This window comes from Canis lupus, chromosome 7 (genome assembly GCF_003254725.2).
Source record: "Canis lupus dingo isolate Sandy chromosome 7, ASM325472v2, whole genome shotgun sequence".
Lineage (NCBI taxonomy): Eukaryota > Metazoa > Chordata > Mammalia > Carnivora > Canidae > Canis > Canis lupus.
Window position 1 is genome coordinate 32,001,995 of NC_064249.1, and position 26,345 is coordinate 32,028,339.

The 26,345-nt window shown below is 36.1% G+C and overlaps 1 protein-coding gene across 7 annotated transcripts in view; it reads right to left on the reverse strand.

Moving 5' to 3' along the window:
* RGS7 (regulator of G protein signaling 7) overlaps positions 1–26,345 on the reverse strand; it is a 581,011-nt gene that overhangs the window by 29,513 nt on the left and 525,153 nt on the right. For all 7 annotated transcript variants that reach the window (XM_025430511.3, XM_025430510.3, XM_049112368.1 and 4 more), the window contains 3 exons: positions 9,235–9,309; positions 1,486–1,584; positions 265–326 (listed from right to left, as the gene is read on the reverse strand). In XM_025430511.3, the coding sequence (XP_025286296.1) occupies positions 265–326; positions 1,486–1,584; positions 9,235–9,309 (236 nt within the window). The remainder of the gene's footprint in view (positions 1–264; positions 327–1,485; positions 1,585–9,234; positions 9,310–26,345) is intronic.

Sequence of the window (26,345 nt, forward strand, 5' to 3'; positions counted from 1 at the left end):
CATTTCTCTTTTTCAGGAGTGAAAAATTCAACTCCTTGGAATTATCTTCTGTATCTGATTCTGGTTGCGCAGGATTGGATCTCTACAGATTGAAGACAGAAATGATCATTCTGTCATTTAAACTACAACAGAAGAGTTCTTTGGAAGTTTTCTATGTATGAAAAGGGAAAACAAAATAACATTTCTCTTAAAGGATTCCATTTTTAGCACATTTGACTGTCACATGAAATTATTTTATTTATATGGGAGTCTTGAAATACTTACCTATCAGCAACTTTTGACATTTTTAACCGATGTCTATCTAACTGTATTTGCCAATATTTAATCTGAAAAGAGTTAAAGAAGTAGTTAAATAATTAATGACATTCTCATAATTTTCAACTCTAACTTCTGACAGACTGGACAATTCTAAATAAGAACACGTTCTAAGTCAGTAAAATTTCAAAGTCTCAAAAATCAAATGAGACGGCTCTGAAAATTCAAGTGTTTGAATATAAACATAGCCAATATCACTTTAGAACAGCAATGATTTTGAGCATTCTGCGTGCTTTTGCAAAATGTAACCTTATTTTAAATGTATTGTAGAGATTATAAACATTTATTCATCATGAATGACCAGATCAGAATCACCCCAAATATTAAATTCAGAAAATAAGTATATTTGTTATTTGTACTATAATTTCAAAGTAAATCCTACTTCCTACCACTAGCCCAAGAAAACATCAATGCTATGTGTTTAGGAATAATTTTATCAACATTTCAGGACAAACACTCACCTAGGTATAATCACATATGGAAAACTTAGAACTTTCAAAATTACTTTCCATTCATGGTGATTATAAATATACTAGAAAAAGTATTATTGCACTATTGATAAACACAATAAAATATCAGGGGAAAATAATTCAAGGGGAAAAAGCCCCATAACCAAAGCTGACTAAGAGATTTCACTATTATTTGATATAGAGACACTGGTGTTTACTTTGAAATATTAGTTGAGCCAATACTAGTGATCAATTAGTGAAACAAGAAATGATGTATATAATAACTGTACACCACTGTTAATGAGGGAAAACCTCAAGAGGCTTATAGAGAGCAGTTCTGGAAAAATAAGAAAAAGCACTCTGTGAAGCATTCGTAAAGCATGTGACTTAACGTCACTGGCTTCTTGTCTTTTTATTCTTTAAGACGAGCTCCAGAGTACAAAATACCTCTTGAAATGGTGATACTTAAACATCAGTGTACATCCTTCTAAAAAACTGGTTGGGGAATTAAAGAGTAAAGAGATTTGAAAACCATCTCCATAGATTGATCGATACATCTTAAAATTAAATGATTTCACTAACTTTTAACTGCAAATCTTCTCTATGAAACAGTTAACCATACAAATAACCTTTTAAAAATCTCTGCTATTGACATTCACCATGTAGTTTTCATAGCTACTACTCTGAAACCATGGGCAGGTCATTTTATAGGCAGACCCACCTGTTGTTGTAACTCATCTTCTGTTGGAGGTTTAGTTTCTGGTGTGGGTGTGTGGGTAGGACTGTGACTTCTAATGTCATTTTGTAAACCATAGACAGACTATATTAAAATAAAAAAGAAATATATTAGGGCAAAATATCATTTATAGTCACAGACTTTCTAAAAGGTAATTTTGCGTTACATATTTAGCAAGGTAACTCAAAGCTTTGCTGCATATTTGATGAAACTTCTCATTAAAATTCAAAGGCACTGCTATCATAAATATCATATGAATATAAAATAGAAGCATAGCTCTTTGAAAAAATATGTGGTTAGATTATTAACTGTGACAGAAAACTGATTATGTGGAAAGAACATGGTAAGTCTGATAATAAGATTTGGGGATGGACTGAGACTCCTAAGTTGGGGAACAACAACACTATATAACATTTAATAGGTATTGATTTTAGAGTAAAATAGAATAGAATAAAAATGTAATAAGCTAAAAGAAAATGAAAGTAATTTGAGTTTTACAGAATGGGATACTGAGGAAAGAGACTAGTTAATAGTTCCATTGTTGAATTAGTCTCTGCTAGTGTGATCAAAGACACCCCAGAGCGCTCCAACTTTCCCAACTCAGCACTGGGTTGTTTTCCTACTCATACTGGCCTTGCCATTCAGTACCATTGGGGGTGCCTTTTGTAAACACAAGGGCCCCAAAGTTTTTATATATCGTTGGAAATCTTGATGCCCTAGTGCTTCTTTTGTATTTTGTCAAAAGGTCAAATCTACTACTTAGGAATGTTCTTTTTTGAGAAAGATGTATTACAAAGGCACCTGGATGGCTCAGTCCGTTAAGTGTCTGCCTTTGGCTCAGGTCATGATCCCAGGGCCTGGGATGGAGCCCGGAGTTGAGCTCCCTGCTCAGTGGGAAGTCTGCTTCACCCTCTCCCTCTGCCACTCCTCCTGTTCCAGCTCTCTCTCAAATAAATAATTTTTTTTTAAAGACCTTTGCTTAGTAAGTATAAATAAAGATCTGGAGACTTAAAGAGACAAAACAATTTTTAACTGAGGGTGAGACATCTGTCAACTTAAGGGAGAAGCCAAATAACTTTTTAATATCAAAGAATTATTATTTTAAAATAAAGGATTTGATATGAGCTACAGAGGGCTTTTTGGACATGAAGATGAAAGATAAGGACATAATAAAACTTTATGAGCCCACAAAATTAAAGTTACCAGATAGGTTTGGAAGAAACTCTTGAAATCAGAAGAAGGTAGATCCAGATGCTTAACTGAGCCAATTTAATTCTCTAAATTCAAATATATTCTGTTCTGGACCTATTTTCGCTCAGATTCTATCTTTTCTTAATGTTCACCTCTCGGATCTATACCTGGGCCCTTTAGACAGATTTGGTTTTTCCCTTGTAACTCCCCATTACTTTGTTCTTAGGCTTTCTTCAATAGATTTTGACTTGGCTTCAACTTACCTGAATCATCCAATTTAGACTATCTTTACTAAGCCTATCAATCCGCCCCCTCTTGACCTAGCCTCAACCTCTGTGAAAGCAGGTTCTGGTACAAGGCAACCATTTCAACCCAATAAGCAGCACATATGCTGTGAATTAATTACTAATAGGATTGAACTGAATGGTTCAGATATTCTTTGTTCTTTCATTTATTCATTCAACATCTATTGAACACCTACTATATGCTGGATATAATGCTGAGCATTAGGGATATAGAAGTAAATAAAGATAGATATGTTTTCTCCTCCATTGGAACTCACAACTTAGTGGAGGGGAAGCATGTTACACAAATAATCACACAAATAAACACATGATTAAAACTATGCTAAGTGTTATGAAGGAAGATGATAATAGGAGCATAGGGCCTGAAGTACAAGGAGACTTAAATTTCACCAAAGAAACAAAAGGCCTATGTGAACTACTAATAGTCATATTTGAACTTTGAACTCTGAAGGAACAGTTGAGGTTGACTTAAAAATTAGGCAAGTAGAAGATAACCAATTATTCAATAACTGTAGACATTTTCCAATGTCTACAATTTTTCAGTTGATTTATTTATTTATTTATTTATTTATTTATTTATTTATTTATTTTTTATTGGAGTTCAATTTGCCAATATATAGCATAACACCGAGTGCTCATACCATCTAGTCATTAATTTTTGATAAAGAAAATAAAAGGACTCTATGGCTTGAACACTGCATTCTTTTCTACCTTAGTTTAATTACCTAAAGTTCTTTTTTTTTTTTTAAGATTTTACTTATTTATTCATGAGAGACACATAAAGAGGCAGAGACATAGGCAGAGGGAGAAGCAGGCTCCCTTCAGGGGATTCGATCCCAGGACCCTGGGATCATGACCTGAGCCAAAGGCTGATGCTCAACCATTGAGTAACCCAGGTACCCTAATTACTTAAAGTTCTTAATAAGAATCTACACTCATGTAAAAAATGCTTATAAGGTAAGATAGCTGACTGTTTTAACAGTAAGTTTTTAGGTTAAGACTAAAAAGAATTAAAATGACTGCTAGAAAAATACTGCATTTTATGGTATCATGGAAGTAAAATGATCTATAAGCTATCTTATGTTTCTACATTTCTTTGATTCAGTAAGCATGCATAGCACATAGGCTCATGACAGTCTATGTAAGATTTAAATCCCTGGGAAGTGGTGTTTAAAACAGTCTTCTAGCAGCTTACTGGCTCTGAAGTTATTGTGGAGTTTCCTACATGTTTCTTTATCATACATGCAGGTAAACAAGAGTTCTCTCTTTCATCAGTCAGAGTGCCTTTCATTTTCTAGGGACCAGTGATAGCTTTTAACTTTGGTTCTTGGCCATAGTGCAAATGGCCATGTTTAATAAAGTTTTATGTACATGACTTATTTTATGGACAAAGGAGGTAAGGAAATTGATCCTATTCTGGCAGACAAGTTATGAGGATCATTTGAAATGTAAAAGGCTTTGAATCTTTTTTGAAAAAGGAAATATATTACAATGTTGGGTGGAGTAGAGCTAGCAACAGATAGGACTGGAGAGGAAGAGACATGACATTGTCTCTGTGGGGGAAAATAACCAATTGGGATCCATTTTGAGTTGTTAGCAAAGCTAGTTATTAATCAAGATGCTTTGACTTGATGAATATGTCCATTTATTCAAATTCAACGTGCCCAAAACAGCTTTTTTTCACATAGGATACCATCCAAATGAATACTGGGTAAGTTATTCATAAAATGAAACAGATCTGACTTTCTACATAAACCTGTTCAATATGATTTCCCTTCACATCTTAGGAGAAGTCTAAGAAAATGGTCTCCTACTTTTATCTTTGGTGGGAGAGAGGGCTTTAAAACAGAAAGTAAAGAGTGCAGGAAGCTTTTATGCCTTTCTATATGGAGTGAAATCTCTGGGATTTTTTCAACTGGTGGTGGAGGGAGGGGATATTTCTCTTTCTTCTGGATTTCTCAGCTCAACTAGAGAATGGATTGTGACCACATCTGCTGCCATGTGGAAGAAGCCAATGCAGAGCCAGGGCCAAGAAAAGAGGGCACGCGAAAGTGAGAGAGAACTCTGATGAGTCCCTAGGTCCATCACCTCTGAGGGCTAACTCTACCTCTGCCAACTCCCAAGAGTTTAGTATATGCCCTGAGTTTTGCTATTTTGAGCAGAATATCTCTTGCCCGTCACTTAATTGTACTTCTTATTTAAAACCCATTTGTGTTAATCTAAGACATGAATAATTTCTTCTGTTAAAAATAAAATTCCACATTATGCATATAGAAGCAAGGAAATGACAATCTTTTTATGTATAAACAGCTATAGCCACTGGGTTAAAAGCAGGACACAGAGACATTTAATTATGAATTTCGTAACTGTTTTTCCAGAACCTGCACATTAGCTATTACCTAAAATATGAAGTGTCTTAATGCCTAAATAGGTGACAGAAAAAAGAAAAGTAATGAAATAAGAAACAGCTTACTGTTGTTTTGAAACATGGGTTCTGAAGTTATAGGAAACAATCCAAAGTGGGGGTTTAGTCATGTATATACAAATGATTTTTCATTTTCCTCAGGTTTTGTGTTGTCCTAGGGCTCCTCTACTATTGTCTTACAGATGGATCTATCCTGTGATGGTTAATTATATGTGTCAAGCTGGCTGCACCACAATGCTCAGATATTTGATCAGACATTATTCTGGATGTTTCTTTGAGGATGTATTTTGCATAAGATTAAAATTTAAATTAGCAGACTTTGAATAAAGCCAAATGCCCTCCATAATGTAGGTGGGCCACATCCAATTACCTGAAGGCTTGAAGAGAACCAAAAGACCTCTTCCAAGCAAGAAAAAATTCTGTCAGCAGATGCCAATTCTTCCCTGGGACTCTAGCCACTGCCCTACCTCATCAGATTTGGCGTTTGGCAAACCTCTAAAACTGCATGAGCCAATTTCTTAAAATAAATCTTTATCTCTCTCTCTCTTTCTCTCCTGACCCCTTTGGGGAAACCTGACTAATACACAACCTGACCTATTATAATTAAAATTTCAGAAACAGGTTGGAGAAAATCAGGTACACAGTGCCACTTGAAATTTGCCTATATTAGGCTGATTTCTTTCTGGCTATGCTATATTATCATTCCTTCACAGAGATATAAGGAAATACATTCCGCCTACTTCTTTGTATTTTAGTAAAGACAGATTTAAAAACTGACTAATCCTAAATACTTAAAAATATCTCAAATCAGATGTACTTCTAAGCCTTCTCTTCACATATTCGATAAACATATTTGAAATGCAACAATTAAATATAGCATTCTAATCCCTGACATTCTTTAGGTACATGTGATGGATTATTGCTTTAGGGATTTACTGGGTCCCTTATTCTTGTTAAGATATATAATCATGAGAAATATTATTGCAACTGAATGCCAAAGAAATGAACAGCAGCTCTCTTTGCTAAGGGCAGCATCTATTTGTAAAAATGAATTATAATCCATGGGTTCCACTTTCTTACCAGCAGTAGCTTAAAACAGAGGATGGTCATACCACTAAGAGAATGAGCAAAGGACACAGCCTATTAGCTGTGGAAGGCAAAGACAGTTTCCAAAGGTGATAGGCTGGCCTCTGCCATTTCTATCTAAGCCTTGCAACCCCACAGAATTGCCCACTCCACAAGGACAGAACTGTGAAAGCTTCAGAGGATGATGGGACAGTTTCTTATTTACCGTGTAGTTTTTTGGTAATGAAATGGTGTGGTGATTTAGAATCCCAAATCATTCAACTTCCCTTGACAATATGTTATGGACTTAGTTGCATCCCTCTGAAATTCATGTCGAAGCCCAAATCCTCAATGTGACTGTATATAGAGATGGAGTCCAGAAGGAGGTAATTAAAGTTAACAGAGCTCATAGGGTAGAAACCTAATCCTATGGAGATGGTGTCCTTATAAGAGGGACAGACACCAGAGCTCTATCTGCCATGTGAGGATACAGCAAGGTGGTAGCTGTGTACAGGCCAGAAAGGGGGCTCTCACCAAAAACCCAACTTGATCTGGGACTTCTGTGAATAAAAAGATTCCCATTATGTAAGCCATCCAAGTTGTGGCATTTTGTTATGGTTGCTTGGGCAGATTAATATATACCACTTAACACAATTACGTGGTGATACATGTATAGACATTTGTCTACTTGTTCAATGTGTGGATTCTCATTAGACCATAAGTTGTGCAAGCAAGGTCATCCCTGTTCCATTTACCATCAGATATCTAAAAACCAGTACATACTTGGCATAAAGTAGAGACTTGTTAAATCTAATTGGATGGGTAATTTCAATAGTAACCAAATATGAGCTAATGTAGTAGTGGCCATAATTCTACAAGATAAACCAGTATGTGACTTAGAGTCCTAGAGCCTTCTAAGTAAAATAATATTATTTGTGAAGATTCTAGTAAATTCAATATTTCTCAGAGAAGCTATATATATAAAAGTAAAAACAAAATAAAACAAAACAAAGAAAACCAAGCATTCTTTAATTGTTGAAAACAAGGGCATACATGCTACTTGCTGTAGTATTCTTCAGAATATTTGTTTTTCTCTGGTAATTTTAGGTTATAGAGCTCTGTAGCTAGGTCCTGTAGTTCTACCATTATTGATTCATATGAAATTAGACCACAACTGAGACAGAACTCTGTGATTCCACCTCTACAGCATTTCACCTTGCTAGGCCTAGTGTTTTCCCATCGTTAAGTGAGGGCTGATGATATGCGAAGCACAGCATTGCTCATTAATGCTTTTTAAGCTTTCAAAAAGCATGATGCCATATGTGGCAATGGTAAGATATCAATCTTGTGTAGAGTTAAGAACACAGTGTAAATGATGGCTTTCTTATCTTTTTTTTTTTTTTTTTTTGGCTTTCTTATCTTTAAGTCCTATCTGTCCATCCATGTGCTTTCTCTTCTGAGTCAGAGCATATATTCTCTTCTGCTGGGAAAACCTGACACAAAGTAAGGTATTATGAAAAATAATTCTTCAAAATTTAGAAGTAGTGATGGGTGGCTGAATGTGCTTTTTGGAGAGCTGATTGCAGCTCTGAAGGCTGTTCCACAGCACAAAGCCAGTCCCCAGGGCACTCAGGCTATGCTGTGTACAGAGGATGGTAGGAATTGCATGAGGCCAGTCACAGAAGAGCAGGGACAACAAACCTGTTCTTTCTCTGAGAGAGCTCCTAGAGGCAAAAGCTTTGAAGCACTGCACCTGAGAGGGTTCTGTGGCACTTTTCCTGTGGGTTCTTTATCCTGACATCAAGGTAAACTGCCTCAAAGAAAGAAAAGGTACTTGGCTATATTGGGGCCTCTGAAACATGATGTTTATATTTCTAGGGATATAAGAAAAAGACAACAAGAAATAAGACTACAAAAAACGTTTAGTGTCTATTGGAAAACTCTAATGCTACATAAGGAAAAAGCCATGAAAAGGAAGGTCTTGAACTTTGTGGAATGCTTTAATCCAGAGGTGCCAACCTTGGTCTTTGTCCTCAGCCCAGAAATACTGATGTGCATCAAGTGTTTTCCATGGAATGAATAAAAATGCCTTCTGTGTGTATGTGTTACTTTAAAAAAATATAGAAGTACTATTGGTGTGTATTTTTAACAGATTATTTAAAATGCCACTGAATTCTGGATAGCTTTTTGTTTGTTTATTTGTTATGTATTCTCTCACATAGCAGACCCCAAACAAACATATAATCACTATCTTATGTTGTGACACAAAATTCTGGTGTTAAAAGGGGATCCTCACACAAACTCTGTAGTTATACACCTTTATGATGTCCCTTTTCCCCCTCATAATTTTCTCCAAAAAATACCATTCTTTCATCAATATCACTTTTTCTCAGATAATCCCCATCTGTGTTTCCTCATCCCCTGGGCTCTGAAAGAGAAGCCTTTCTTAACTGATGATCCTTCCCTCCGATGGTGAGAGGAGGAGCCCTTGGTATCCTTGCCCTCCATCACAGCCACCCGCCTGCCCTGGGACCTGCATGTACTGGAGAACCATGATGGGCGTTCTTTCTCAGGACAGACAGACCGACAGAAAATCTTAAGCTCCCAGATTTTCTTCCAGCCAAGAACAAGGACAAGCAGGGGAAGATGCTAAAAGATACTCCAGGAAGCGGGAGAAGGTTTTTATGACTGTTGTCCTCCAAGCAGTGCAACCCATACCAAGATCAGCGCAGCAAACGTGGATACTACCTTCCGTGTTTTGTGTGGGTTTCTCATTCTGGATGACTTCTTAATGTCCACTTCAGTGGTATTTACACATCCAGGCTAGAAATGGAAAAACAGAGAAACAAAGGAATCTTTGGTGGTGAGGTTTTTGATGCATGCATTAATGATGTGCCATCCATGTACCTGACTATTCTTTCTAAATGGCTACAACCACCCTCTCAGCAGAGCCAGTAAAAATATATATACTATACATTCACTCTTTGCATAAAAAGGACTTCAGATAATATTCTCGAAAAACTTCCAGAAAAATAGGAAAAGAAATGTATGGTCTTTGCCTGTGAAAGTGGGTATTGACATTAGTAGTTGCCAACCCAACAGACTCATATCAAGGGTGTCCAAAGACCAAGTGGATCATAGCCCAGCTGGTACCCGCACACAGCCCTGCTCACAGTGCCCTTCTATGTGAGGTGACACTGTTATTAAAAAGCTGTTTGCTTCCCAAGTTGGAAAAATACAATCTGTTGGCCCAGCTAAGTCCCAAAATGAATTTTTTTTACAATGATTCATGAAATCAGGGGAATATTTGTTTTCCATACATAGAATCGGAGTGTGGGCAGCCTGCTACTGGTTCTCTGACAACCTCAAAAGTATCTTTTCGTTGGATGTATTGTTCTATTGCACAGAAACACAGAGCTATAAAGCTTTGTTTTTGTATTTGGAGGAGGAGAGGGGAGGAGGAAAGGAGGAAGAAGAGAGAGATGGTGAGGGTGAAGAGAAGAAGAGGGAGAAGGGGAAGGGGAGGAGGGGGGTGGTGGGAGAGAGATGGAGATGATAAATCAGGAAAAAAAAGAAGAAAGGAGATACAAGAATACAGGAGACCTTATATCTGGAAAGGTCCTTAGACATCATTTAGTCTTTAGAAGTGACTGCAAGGTAGTGGTTAATGTGGATTGTGTTTCATTAACTTTCAAGTTTTGGTACTAGATATAGGGATCTCTGGTGCTAGTAAAAAGTATTATGTTGTACAACTCTGCTCAGTTTCTCTATTTTTTTCCCCCACAGATTGCAAGATCATTAAAACATCAGATATAATTGAAAGTGATTTCAGAGAAACTACAAATGTGGAAAAGACTTTCACGCAGTTGGGATGTTGTGCAAGGCATAGGGGCAAAAAGGTAACACTGGCGTGATTCCAGAAATAAGCTGTTCTCCACTGGCAGGCAAGGGGGTTCACTCTCTGGATAGGGAGGATATAGGGCATTTTCTTAAAGTGCCCTGTCCTGATAGCACAGCCATTGGGGCAAAATGCCACTATAGGAGTGTAAGGGATAAAGGAGTAAGTAAGGAAAGCCTTTTTTTCCTGATTTTTTTCCTACATATGTTGCATATGAAATATACAACCACAAACACATAAACACATGCATGTGCACACACACACACACACACTGCACTAAAATGTTAAATAAATCACAAATTTGGTTTGCATATCTAAATAGAAATAGCTGGTTTAGCACTATGGTCTGCTTGGCAATATAGGAGGAAGAGCACTTACCTGGGTGGGGTGTATTTACTAACTGACACTCAGCAATTCACTTTAGCTACCCCAGCATCAAACTGATCAATATCTGATAATCTGATTTAATTTTTCTGTGGTTGGTCAGGGAATGAATATTTTTAAAAAGACCCCCAGTGATTTTGATATGCAGCCAGGATTCACAACCATGATCTAGATGTAACAAAGATAATGTCAGGAAAACATTAAAGCAACATTAAAATGTTTTCATTTCCTATTAGATTTCCATTTCCTTGCAGCCTTCCATCTGTAAGCTTCAGTCCATTAGGAAACACTGAAATTCTTTAAGCTGTTATTGATTCAAGAGCCAAGTATGGTGAGACAGATTATAGAGATCTTCTTCTACATGTTAAGGAGTGGGAATAATGAGGATATGATATAGAGGAAAGAGAAGACATGACCTGGAGAAAAAAAAGACCATTTATTTTTTATTCAAGAAATGTTTATTTCTGCATCTAATTGCCAGATCTTGTGACCAATGGTGAAATACAAGGATGAATGCACAATCTTCTAATAAGCATGACAAAATGTGAATCATCACAATATGGGAGCACAGGATTGGAGAGAAGTTGGCATGGGCATTATTCAACAGAACATTTCATACTTCCATTATTATGTACATCCTCTTGGTTCCCACCAACATGGAAGATAAATATATATTTTTGGTATTTGAGCAAATTTTATCTCAATAAGACCATGTGGTCTTTGGTTATTTTAAAAAGGCAGTCATCTTTTTAAGGCATATATAACAGGTACCACTAGCTGGCACCAGATCCATGTGAAGTGTTATACCTAAATTGGTTTTCTGTACTACTAAACACAGCTTCCCAAAGAGAAATAAATAACATTACCATTACCAAGTAAGCACTCAATAAAAATGTTCAAATATGTGCTACTGGCCAGATATAATATTAAGTTCATAGTATTGTTCAATTTAAGGAATAATAATGAAGTAATATTTACATTAGCCTAGAAAAGAATCGCAAGTTATTCTAGTCATTCAAAGGTGTATTTATTTTCAACAGAATTAGGCTGTATTGTGACATTACTGTAACCCTATTTATTAAAAAGTAGAGTTTAATGCCTTGGAATCCATTCCTGAAGTAACAAAAGGATATTACTGAGAAATATTACTGTCATAGTGCTCATGTAAGTGTCTTAATGAATTGCGAACCAGAGCTGAAAATTTGGTTTCATCATTGATATTTTACTTAAAAGAATCTGAATACTATTCAGTTCCCATCATGGCAAAATGCCATTATTAGTTGTGGCAGAGGGCACTCTGTGCTCAGGATAACTTGGGAAAGTTGAGGACTCTTGAGTGAGGAGCGGCATGAAGACACAATAATAGAGAACCACTCTCTTGAATTCAGCCCCAGTGGCTGAAGTGAATTGGTGCAAACAATGTCCTAAATGATAAATGAATGCAGATTTAAGAATGAGGTGGCAGACAGAACTGATAATAAGAGATACACATATTCCTGGAAATTAGAAAAAAGATGTGATCTGGGAAAATTAATCTTTTGAATATTGAATATTGAGATATTTTGAATAATTATTAATTCAAATGAGATTAAGTTACTGGAAAAGATTTGTCATTTTGTAACTAACACAGTACAAGTTTTAAAAGTTCAATTTTCAATGTATTGTACTTCAGTGAAAATGATTCCTTACCCTTACATAAAGTGATTACAGATTTTAGAGTGTTTTATCTCAGGATAATTTTTAAACATTGAATTGATGCTTTTATTTCTGTCCTCGGGTCATTGAGGCTTACTAAATGCTCCATGCAAAGGAAGTTGTTGAAGGAAACTGCTCCAAAATTTTTTCCATTCAACCTCCTCTATAATATTTACTCATTTGGTTACTAATCAACCTTATTTGCTGGGCACAGATTCTGGATTATGTAATTCTGCTTTAGTACAAGCTGTGAATGAATTCTGAGAGTCCACAGACAGAAGGAAGGCTCTGGCAGCAAAAGGGAGAGAAATGTACCATGACATCTTGGAGCTGTGGATAGTGGTCAGGCCAGGTAGAAATTGCAGCCCATGGTAAGGATTTCAGTTTAAGTCTAAAGATAAGTGGAGGTCATAATGTAAGTGACTTGATATGATTTATATTTTTAAAAACTCACTGTGCCTTTCACAAAAATTAACTCAAGATGGATCACAGACTTAAATGTAAATGCTAAACTATAACCCTACGAGAAGATAAGCATAAGAGAAAATCTAGGTGACCTCAAGTTTGGTGATTCATGAGAGAAATTATTGATAAGTTGGACTTCATTAAAATTAAAAACTTCTGTGCTATGAAAGGCAAGCCACACTGGGAAAAAAACATTTACAAATGGTGCATTCGATGAAGACTGTTACCCCAAATATACAAAAAAAACCTCTTAGAACTCAACAATGAGGGATGCCTGGGTGGCTCAGTGGTTGAGTGTCTGCCTCTGGCTTAGGTCATGATCCCTGGGTCCTGGGATGGAGTCCCACATCAGGCTCCCCACAGGAGCCTGCTTCTCCCTCTGCCTATGGCTCTGCCTCTCTCTATGTCTCTCATGAATAAATAAATAAAATATTAAAAAAAATAACCCTAAACAATGAGAAGATGAACAACCCAATTAAAAAATGGGTAAAAGGAAAAAAAATGGGTAAAGGTTCTCAACAGTCACCTCACTGAAGAAGATATATAGATGGCAGAGGTGTATGAAGAGATGTTATATATTATGGGTCATTAGAGAATTGCAAATTAAAACAAAGTCGAAATACCACTACACACTTAATAGAACAGCCAGGATCTAGAGCCCTGACAACATCAGATGCTGCAGGGCATATGAAGCAACAAGAACTCTCATTCTTAGTTGGTGGGAATGCAAAATGGTACAGCCCTGTACTGGAAGCCAGAGACTGGTGTTTTTTCTTCTTCTTTTTTTTTTTTTGTAATGCAAATGCTTGATTCAGGCTTTGATGACTGAGCAACCATTTCAAAGAGGCACCCACTTCAAAGACCTGCTATCTCAAAGAAACACAGCTTCAGCTACTCCACTCAAGAGGCAGGCTGCCTCCCACACTGAAGTTCCTTTGTTTTAGAGATCTTGATTGATTTCAACAACTGATAACCTTGGTTACTTGTTTTTGTTTTATTTTTGGTCTTTCTCTTCCAGGGCTTTAAATTCTTGTTCTTTTTATCTTTTAAATTCATCAATAAAAAGGGAGCCGATGAAACCTTAGGCCTCCAGTCTCAACCCCAGTAAAAGTATTACCCCAGGCCCATGTACTCCCTTGTCTCCTCAACCTCATTACGTGGTGCTAAATGTGCCATGTAATTACCGGGTTCTGTACATAAGTAATTCATAATTGCCAGAACGTGACGTCCTAAAGTATGTGAATGGATAAATGAACTGTAGTATGGAACACAATGAATAGTATTTAGGGCTAAAAAGAAATAAGCAATTAAGCCATGAAAAGACATGAAGAAACCTCAAATGCATATTATGAAGTGAAAGAAGTCAGTCTGGAAAGGCTACACTGTAGGATTCCAATTATATGACATTTTGGAAAAGGCAAAAGTATGGAGATAGTAAAAAGATCAGTGGCTTCCAGGGGTTAGGGAGAGGGATGGATGATGTAGGCAGAGCACAGAAAATATTTAGGGCAATGAAACTATTCAGTATGATACTATAATGGTGGATACATATCATTATACATTTGTTTAAAGCCATTGAATGTTCAATAATAAGAGTGAATCCTAATGTAAATAAATTATGGCCTCCTGATGACAAAGATGTGTCTGTGCAGTTTCATTGATTGCAACAACGATACTGCTCTGGTGAGGGATGCATTTTGAAGCTAGAATCAATACAACTTGCTGATGGACTGGGTCAGGGAGCACAGTGGGAGGAAAAGAGTCGACCACAATTCCTAGTTATTGGCAACTGGGTGAGATGGTACCATTTATTGAGATGAAGAAGCTTGGGAAAGAAACAGATGTAAACAAAGAGAAAAATCAAGGATGGCTCCTGGATTGCATTTACATACAATTTTAGTATCTTTACTAAGTTGTCCAACTAGAATATAGCTCTCTATGCAGTCACTGTCAAGATTCATGACTCAGAACATTACAGCATTAAAGCTTGTATGATAATCTGTCTCTGGCCCATCCTTTTGTGTCTTTGACATTTTACTTCACTACTGGCAATATAAGCATATCACTGAATGGAAAAAGCAACATCTGATGGTCAGTTATGGAGAACCTGGTGGAGCGCCATCCCACTCAGAGCCTCTACTACACTTCTCTAAATTCTCCTCCAATGCATCCTACCAGACTCTCCTAATCAGCTCTGGTTGAAATCAGACTACTTCCACTTAACATCTAGTAACTGTCTGTTCATCCTTCCGTGATAGTCCCTTTTTATAAACTTGCAGCTGCCACACAGGCACAAGTACAGCCAGACTGTCACAGTTCTCAACAAGCTATCAAGAAGACTACAATGAGTAAGTTTGTTATGGCTCCTTGGTTATCTCTGGCAATTCTGTTTCATGTTCAGCTTTTAAATAGTTAAAATATTCCCAATTAGAATTGCTTTGGAATTAAAAAAATCATTCGGTAGAGGTTGAGTTGTCACACTTACCTTGAATAAAATATGAGCTCTTTCAGAAAGTGACAAAGTTCTGAGGCAGGCATGCATGAACCCTTCTTTTCTGTTACCCTTGGGTCTGCCATTCACACAAGTGGTTGATTTTTTATTATTTTTTTTATGCTGGTTACAATTTGAGGACATACAAAGATTTTCAATTAGGCGAAATAAAAGAGCCCCCTAAGATTGAAAACACACATTCCAACTTGCTGTACACTGTGGAGTCCTGGGTTGGCATCTAGGGCACTTCCGTAACCTTCAGTGAAGTGGCATTTGGGTTTGCATTATGTCACTGTTCCTCTCGGATCTCACTCATGGGAAGGTGAGCAGCAACAACATTTTGGGATTCCTGGTACATATGCTTATTATCATCAAATGCCTTAAAACTTTTGACTTTAATTCTTGAGGTGTTTGTTAAATGTGGGCATGAACCTAAACTAGCTCTCTAATGGCAATGGAAATTACCCTAGCATAAAAGTTAAGAGCCAAAAAGTAGGAAAATGGGTCAGTTAACTGAATTTATGAAAATGGTTTTATAGATATTACTATCTTTAGTACTGGTGATTTAATAGCATGCTGTAACCAGTGAAGAGAACCAAATAAAATTCCTAATAATATGAGTAACTCACAATAAGTTCAAAAGGCTTATAATAATTGTTATAACAAATAACAGTGGGACAAGTAGAAAATAACAAGTTCATGAAAATCAGTGGATATTGCAAGTGGCCTTGAATTCAATAGCCTTGCATTACAAAGGATAAGGGAGGCTAAGCCATATGTTCCCAAATGGAAAAAAAAGCATACTTCCTTTTCCAGGCCAGACACACAGAGAAAGGCTGTCTGTAACACACACTTCAGCTCAGCAAGACCTCTATAAAGAAGATGAATTTCAAAGACACACTCTGTTGCATAAAATTTGATTTCCAAAAGTAGGAAAAGATAAGTATTTTATTTATCTAGTGGTGTCAGAAAGGAGAAGTTCCTATAAAGTTATTTTCCAGATTACATATTTATCACTAAGAGCCAAAACTCAATTTTGTTTTCATCACTAAAAAATGATCTTTTAAAGTAATTCCCACACATTTCTACATTCTTACATAATTATATCCAAAGCAATGCAATCTTTTCTTATTGATTCAAGGTCATTATTGAGAATGACACTGTGCCATCCTTAAGATGGTATGTCTATGAGGCTAGATGGCCCTAATTCAATGTTTTTTGAGCTTTTTTGTCATTTTATGCCATTTTTAAAATGCCTCTGCCTTCTGCCTGTCAGTTGTCAGTTTTGCTGCTCTCAGTGTCCTTGCCCCCAAGCACCACCCCATCATCTTCTTATCTGTTACTTGGGTTCTGACAGCGGTCAGGAAACTAGACAAATACTTCTTGAACACAGTATCTTACATCTTAGCGAATGAGCCAAACAAACTACCCAAGTTAGAATGTAGCTATTTTAACAAATTCTTTGGGCATAAGTTTAGGAGTTTATTCTTGGCTAAGTTTTGGATAGAATGATGAAAAGTTTGGATATGTGAGGAAGGAAGTATAAGAATGATGACAAAGGAAGTGCAAACAAGTTCTCATGATATCTCCTGGAAAGTTTATCAGGACGTAAATATTCTACAAGCTATAACTGAGTGGATAAGAGTAGATGACATGAGACATTTGTCTGGAGTTCTGAGATACAGGAAGACACAGGGAAAGGGAGAAGGTGATTCATTCTGTGCTCTCAGGGGTGGGAGGAAAATATATGTGCAGTGAGAGACTGGGCATCTTACAGGAGTGTCTGCCCCAAATTCTGCAAGTGAACAATCATGCACCCTGCTCTATACCAGCCACCTGTGGGGAAAGCCTTCCAGATACAGCACTAGTTTTAGTTCAGTTGCTCAGAAAGGGCACTGACAAGCCAAGAGCTCCTCTCACCTCCCTCACTCCATTATTCATTGCCTTTGCAGCAAAGGCCATCAGCATCCACCAGGATGTTCATGTCATGACCTGGAAGTCATCAGTGACCCCTCACTTTCCCTTATTTCCCACGTCATTCAACAGCAAGTCTTGTGCACTTTACCTCCAAACACATCTTGAACTTATCTGCTCTCCTTGTGCCACCAACCTGGTCCAAGTTGCTATTATCTCCCACTGGACTCTCTCAGCAGCCTTTTGATTTCTCTATATCAATCCTTTCTTGCTTTCTTCTTCCGACTCCCAAATTGTTCTCTGTACAGCAGTCTTACTGGCCATTTAAAACTATAGCCATGTCATCATGCTCCTCTTCAAACTTCTGCATACTTCTCACCATATTTCAGATAAAAGGCAAACTCTCTGCTACATAATGGCTTCTGTCTACCTTTCCAAATCTGTTTGGTATCTCTTTGCCTCTGCTCACTTCACTCCAACCTCACTGGCCTTCTTCCTATTCCTCACATGTGTCAGTTTCTTCCCTTTGGACTGACTGCTACTTCTTTCCCCAGTACTCTATTCTGGTCTGAGAGAGGCCTTTACTGGACTACTTGGTCTTCAACCCTCCTAACCATATCACCCTGTTTTTAAGTGCACTTGCCTCTATCTGGAATATTCTTGTATATTATATTTGTTTATTTTTTCTCTACCAAAAGTAAGCTCCTCAAATATACTTTGTCTGCTTTGTTTAATATTATCACCAGAGACTGAATTTTTCTGTTACCTACTATGTGCTTAATGAATACTTCATGAATGAATGAATAAATAAATGAGAGAAATCATAGATTATATATAATATTTATTTTTGAACGCTACTCATGTTAAATATATAAAATGAGTTTTATTTACCATGTTTGGTATATTGTGTCTCTCTGTGTGTGCGTGTTTGAGACTACTAGTACCTATAACTTTCAGACCAATAGGTCATTAACTATCATTATTATCATGCATTAATTGAGCCAGAAACATATGGTCTAACTCTTCAGTTAGACTTAAAAGAAAAAATTCTGGTACAATAAAATTTAGCTCAAATGTTTTTCTCTTGAAATTTAAGTAGTTGCTTGGTAAGTATATATGGCTAATAATATATTGCTTCCAGATTTTATGGGGGTTGAGTATTTAAAAAGCAGGAGTACACTGGGAACTTACAAAGGTTCAGTTTTCGAGAAGGCAATATGAGCAAGCTCCTCTGCCTCTGCATTTATAATTTTGTTTCAAACTTATCTCCATTTTGACGTATAAACATTCAAAGACAAGTAAAAAAACTGTGCCTCTCTGCATTTTCCTCACCTGGATGTTTAAGGTACAGCAGAGTTAAGAGAAAACAACTGAATTACAGGACACTATAATACATCTCATGAATCAGTTTTTGATTTTCAAAAGCATGTGGATTTTTAACAATATAAAGTCATTCAATCCATGAACATGGTATGTCTTTCCATTTGTCTGTGTCTTGTTTAATTTTTATCATCAATATTTTGTAGTTTTCGATATACAAGTCCTTCATCTCCTTTTTAAAGTTTATTCCTAAGTATTTTGTTCTTTCTGTGTGTCCTGGGATTATTTTCCTAATTTCCCTTTCAGATAATTTGTGGTTAGAGATTGGAAATCCTTGCACACTATCGATAGGAATGCAAAATGGTGCTGCCATTATGGAAAACAGTATGGACATTTCCCTAAAAATTAAAAATAGAACTACCAAAAAACACAGTAACCTCACTTCTGAGTATTTATCTAAAATAACTAAAATCAGAATCTACAAGAGATATCCGTACTCTCATGTTAACTGCTGCAGCACTATTCACAATGGTTAAGGTATGGAAACAACCTAAATGTCCCCTGACAAAGGAAGGAAAATAAATTGTAGTAAATACATGTGACAGGATACTATTCAGCCTGAAAGAAAAAACATCCTGCGATATATGGCAACATGGATGAACCCAGAGGTCATTATGCTGTTAAATCAGCCAGACCACCTAGAAGAAATGGATACGATCTTAGAAACATACAGTCTTCTGAAACTGAGCCAGAAGGAAAGAGAAAACCTGAATGGATCATTTACAATTAATGAAACTGAATCAGTAATAAAAAACTTCCAAAGAATAAAAAGTCCAGAACCAGATGGATTCACAGGTGAATTCTACCAGACATTTAAAGAAGAATTAATACCTATTCTCCTTAAACTATTCCAAAAAAATAGAAGAAGAAGAAGAAGAAGAAGAAGAAGAAGAAGAAGAAGAAGAAGAAGAAGAAGAAGAAGAAAAATCTCCAAATACATTCTGTGAGGCCAGGATTACCTTGATACTACAACAGCACAAGGACATCACAGAAAAATATCTATTGGCCAATAACCCTGATGAACATTCATGCAAAGGTCTTCAACAAAATATCAGCAACCACATACCACAATACATTAAAAAATTGTGTATCATAATCAAGTGGGTTCAGGATAGTTCAATATTCACAAATCAATGTCAGACAAACACATCAACAAAATAAGGATAAAAATAATTCAATAATTTCAATAGATTAAGAAAAAGCATTTGACAAGATTCAACATCCATTCATGATAAACACTCTCAACCAAATGGAGAGGAATACACCTCAACACAATAAAGGCCATAGATGAAAAATTCACAGCCAACATCATCTTCAAGATGTCCCTGAGGATAGAAACAAGACAAGGATGTCTACCCTTGCCACTTCTATTCAACATAGTACTGGATGTCCTAGCCACAGCAATAAGACATAAAAAGAGATAAGAGGCATCCATATCGATAAAGAAGAAGTTAAATTGTCACTATGTACAGATGACATAATACTATCCATAGAAAATCCTAAAGATCTCATCAAAAAGTCACTAGAAGTAACAAATGAATTCAGTAAAGTGGCAGGATACAGAAGTAGAAATTTGTGGCATTTCTATACACTAACAATGATGTTGCAGAAAGAGAAATTTAAAAACAACACCATTTACAATTGCAGCAAAAGATTAAGATACCTATGAATAAACTTAACGAAAGAAGTGAAAGACCTGTACTCTGAAAACTATGAAACACTGATAAAAGAAATTGAAGATGACACAAACAAATGGAAAGATATTCATGCTCATGATTTTAAGAACTAATATTGTCAAAACATCTGTATTACCAAAGCAATTTGCAGATTCAATGTGATCTCTACCAAAATGCTAACAGCATTTTTTGAAAAAATTAGAGCAAATAATACTAAAATTTGTATGGAATCTTGGAAGACCTTGAATAGTCAAAGCAATCATGACAAAGAACAAAGCTGGAGGTATCACAATTTCAGATTTCAAGATATATCACAAAGCTATAGTAATCAGAAGAGTGTGGTCTTGGCACAAATAGACACATAGATCAACAGAATAGCATAGAGATGCCAGAAATAAACCCACATTTACAAAATCAATTAATCTATGACAAAGGAGGCAAGAATATACAATGGGGGGGAAAGACAGTCTTTTCAATAAATGATGGTGGGGAAACAGATACATGCAAAAGAATGAAACCAGACTACTTTCTAGTACCATATACAAAAATAAAGCAAAAATAGATTAAAGACCTAAACATGTGACCTGATATCATAAAAATTCTAGAAGAGAATACAGGCAGTAGTTTCTCTGTCATCAGCTATAGCAACATTTTTCTAGATAAATCTCCTAAGGCAGGAGAAACAAAAGCAAAAACAAATTATTAAGACTACATTAAAATAAAAAGCTTTTTTCACAGCAAAAGGAACCATCAAAAATAAAAAAGCACCCTACTGAAAGGGAGGGAGAAGATACTTGCAAGTGATATATCCAATAAGAAGTTAAAATCCAATATGTATAAAGAATTCATACAACTCAATACCAAAAAAAACTAATAATAATCTTATAATAAAATGGGCAGAGGACTTGAATAGACATTTTTCCAAAGAGGACATGCAGATGGCCAACAGATACATGAAAAGTTGTTCAACATCACTAATCCTCTGGGAAGTGCAAATCAAAACCACAATCAAATATCACCTCAGACCTGTTAAAAGGGCTAAAATAAAAAAGACAAGCAACAAGTGTTGGTGAGGATGCAGAGAGAAAGGAATCTTCATGCGCTACTGGTGGGGATACAAACTGGTGCAGCCACTGAGGAAAATAGCATGGAGGTTCCTCAAAAGTTAAAAATATAACTACCCAATGATCCAGCAATTACTACTGGGTATTTATGCAAAGAATACAACAACACTAATTCAAAGGGATACATGCACCCTATGTTTATTGGAGCATTATTTACAGTAGCCAAGACATGAAACAACTTAACCATGGATAAGGAAAATGTGGCATATATACACAATGGAATATTAAGCTTCCATTAAAAGGATGAGATCTTGACATTTATGACAAAATGGATGGATCTAGAGGGTATCAAGCTAAGTGAAATAAGTTAGACTGATAAAGAGAAATACCATATGATTCCACTCATAAGTGGAATCTAAAAAACATGAATAAACAAATAAAAAGCAGAATCATCACTATAAATACAGAGAACAAACTGATGGCTGTCAGAGAGGAGGAAGGTGGGGGGTTGGGCAAAACGGGTGAAGAGCTGAGGAAGATTCAGGCCTCCAGTTATGGAATGATTAAGTCATGGGAATAAAAAGCAGAACATGAGGAATATGGTCAATGATATTGTAGTAGTGATGTAATAGGACAAATGGGAGCTATTCTTGTGAATACAGCATAATGTGCAAACTTGTCAAATTACCAAGTTGTACACCTGAAACTAATATAACATAGTGTATCAGCTATTATACTCAAAAAATAAAATAAAGTAGAAATAAATTCATAAATAAGCCAGTCACAGCAAAACAAATACTATATGACCGCACTTTTATGAAGTATCTAAAATGGTCAAATTCACAGAATTGAACTGGTGGAATGATAGTTTCCAGGGGCTAGGGGTAGGGGTGGGGAATAGGATTTGCTAATTATCAGGCATAACATTTGAGTTAAGGAAAATGAACAAGCTCTAGAGATCTGATCTCATGGTAAGTATTCTTACCACAATAAAAAGTTAAACAGAATGTGAGCTTTAGACATAGAATAAAAGAACTTAGTTTCTAAAGGACTCATTTTGTTATTACCACTGTTCTTCTTTGCTCTGTATTATGAAATTAAAGATTAAAACCTCTACGAATGGGGCACCGTGGTGGTTCAGTTGGTTAAGCATCTGCCTTTGACTCAGGTCATGATCTTGGGGTACTGGGATCAAGCCCCCTATTGGGTCCCTGCTCAGCAGAGAGTCTGCTTCTCCCTCTGCTTCTCCCCAGCTCTCCATGCTCTATTTCATAAAAAAATAAGTAAGTAAATAAATAAATAAATAATCTTAAACCCCAAAATCTCTAGAAAAAAACCACATTCAAGATGTAAAGCAATTCAAAGAATACAGATAATAATAGCAGTTCTTACATGGTGGACTACTTTGTCATTTTCCAAATATTATCCCATTTGAGCTTAGTAAACATTTCACAAACTACACAGGTCAGCCACTCTGAACCTAATTTTTACTGAAACATAATATCAAAGACTTGCACATTAGAAGAAGTCATCAATCTTAATCTGGTCAAATTTAGCACTCAATTCATGATTTTTTCTGATAATTTCTATGACAGAAGTCATTCAACTTTAGCTGTTGCAATGGGCATCCTTCTTTCCCTAAAACAACCCCATCTATGGCACATTCTTTAGAATGTAGAAAATCTTTTTGTGAGTCACTTATTTAAAGAGTTATGCTATGTTTTAAAATGTTACTACTATATGAAAAGAACAAAACAGCATGAATACAAAATCGTTAAGATCATGGGCTATATATTCTTGGAAGATAAGGAACCCTTGGGTTAGCCTGCGTGTCTTCTCCTAAACAGTGAAGGTAAGGGTAATGGTGTCAAATTCACTGCTGTATGAAATAATGTGGAAAAAGACTAGCATATTTTGATATATAAAGCACATATGTTAATTACTGTTATTATTGAAAGTAAAGTTTGACATACAGAAAATAATCACATAGCAAGGAACTGGGTCTTTCAGATTGGTAGGATTCGAGGAAGCTACTAATTAAAAACAAGTTGAACTCTACTGAATGGAAGTAAAAAAATAAACAAAATGAACAAACTTTAGCAATTTAAAATGAGATATCATATTTTAAAAATAAATAAGTAAGTACCTTTTTGGGACTAATTATATGGTGGTGTGGGAGGCAAGACTGTAGAGAGTTGTTTCAGTTCAAAATCCTTCAGCTACATCAAGTCAGGCACCAGATTAATACACTTGAGTTTCATTTCCTCAATGGCTGCTTTAACTTTTCATTTCTCAAAGGGCTAACTTCTAACATTTGAAAATATGTACTGGCAAATAGTCTTTATATTGAAGTTGATGATAATGAAATGTAATTTGCTTTGAAAAATACAGTTTTTAATTGTGAGAAGGTATGTAAAATTGTTGGGGGAAATAGAAGAGCTAAGGAGAAATTTTCTAGAGCTTTCTGGGTTTGAGAGAGAATTTGTTTTTTTCTCATTAATTTAGATTGTTTTTAATTTTAATTTATTTTTCTCAGGAAAGTTCATTTGAAGCGGACACCTGGTGTCAGATTAAGAGAACACAGCCTTTCTTTTGTCTCTTTTTCCCAGTACAATTTGGGGAAATTGTATCTGAGGAAAATCAAATGAACAGCAAAAACAGAGCCCAAATAATCACTGCTCCCTATGGAATCAGAATTCATGCTGGTCCTGTCAGTATTGGCAGGCTGAGTCCACTTTTGTTGGCTTGGTTTATAGACTATGTGCACTCGTGCATGTGTTTGTGTATGCATGTTTTTAACTTTTTAATTTCACTTGACTTCAAATCTATAGAAAAAATTGCATGAAAGTTCAAAGGACTCCACAGATTCTTTCCCAGACTCTCCAACTATTTTTACTCAATTTCTCTGCCTATAGACCCTTTCTGCTAGCAAACAGGACTTCAGCGATCGTAGGAATGGTCCAAGAGGCTGGTTTCTCAGTAGCACAGCAGAGCTAAGGCTTTTCTTTTCTTCCCAGCATTTGCCCAGACCCCCAGCAGATGCAAGATACCATCAGTATTTGGGATCAATACTCTCCTCTCCTCTCCTCCTTGAGATGTTGGCTTTTGGTCCTCAGGACCTTGCTCCCAGCATCACCCCAGGCACAACCATATCTTCACCATTTCAGAAGGAATAAGACAGAAATCTGAGCACTACATTTTGAAAAGCTGCCAACCCACAAGCTGTAGGAACACCAATTTAATAAAGGGGAAAACAGTTTTTATTCTCACTCTACCCATGGCTCACATAAATAGCATCAGATATTACATAATAATAGGACACTGTATCTCCAAAACTATTCAGGGATAGAAAGAACACACAAAGGATAAAAGATGTAACTAGGGAGCAAAAAAGAAACAGTTTCACTCACAGAGGCTCATGATAGTTACATTGTCAAAATATTTTTTAATCCAAAGGAACAGATCAGAATAATAGACAGAAACGCTGTTTTTTTTTTTTCATAACACAAAAGGAGATTTAAATTTGGATGAACACATCTTGGATTTCCTAAAACAGTTAAGAATCAATAGCTGGATCATGGACTATTGGTAGAGGAGGAGGCAGCATCATGAGCACAGGCCTATTTGAGCATTAAAGACAGAAAACTGCAACATTTCTATTGACTTCAGCATAATTTCTCATGGACATCTCAAAATTGACAATGCCAAAAGTTATAATAGGAATATTACTGAGACTTTTCAACAATATTGGGAAATATATTAACATTCTGCTACAAAGCTCCAAGTGAACACATGAAATTATGTATGTAAATTATACATACAGTACAAAAGTAAAAGCTACCCATCTGACACATACACAATCTATAGATTACTATATCTGCTGGTTCAAGTCCAGAATTAGCCTTGGGGGTTTCTAGGTTTGATACCTGTCCCACTTACACAGCACATTTCACACTGTGGCTCTTTCCAGCAGCCTAATATGGGTGATGATATTCAGTTCCTTCTCAAAGATGTTGTGACAACAGACATATAGTGCCATTTGCCTGCCTCAGAGATAAAGCAAATATACAAAGCACAATAAAAAAGCATGAAATCTTGCCATTTGCAACATGGATGGAGCTAGAGAGTATTGCACTAAACAAAGTAAGTCAGAGAAACACAAATACCATATGATTTCACTCATATGGTGAATTTAAGAAACAAAGTAAATGAGCAAAGGGAACAAAAGAGAGAGGTAAAGCAAAAAACCAGACTCTTAACTATAGAGAACAAACTGAAGGTTACCAGAGAGGAGGTGGGTAGAGGATGAGCTAAAAAGAAGGGCACTTGAAAGGCACCAAAAAACCTAACGAATGAAAAGTTCAATTAATCATTTAACTGCATTTTACTATTGTAAAATAAAAAACTAGTTGATGTACACAAAGGTGGCCCTGATGCAATAAAATAGCTATGTATTATGAATTTACAAAGAAAAATTGAACACTATTTAAATAGAGATTGCATGAGATTTTAGAGCAAATGCTAGGCTTTTAGTCCTAAGTAAGGACTTGAGTCTAAGCCCTATGATAGTTAAGAAAACTCAACTCCTCAGATTCTTGTTTATAAATTAAGGACAATAATTACCCACCCTACAAAATCTCTGTAAATAATTAATGACATAATGAATGTAAGGAGCTTTGGTGTAAAGGTACTAATCGTTTTATTAATTGTTATTGACAGAAATCTACAATTATTGTTTGCTTACATTTTGTAGACAGAAGTCCATGTGGCATGTATTTTACACGTGTTTCAGTTGAATACTGTACATTTGAACAGAGACACAGCTTGTATAGCTAAGAATCTGGAGCTCACAGACAATGCCAGAAATCAATGAGTTTTGTGACAGCTGACAA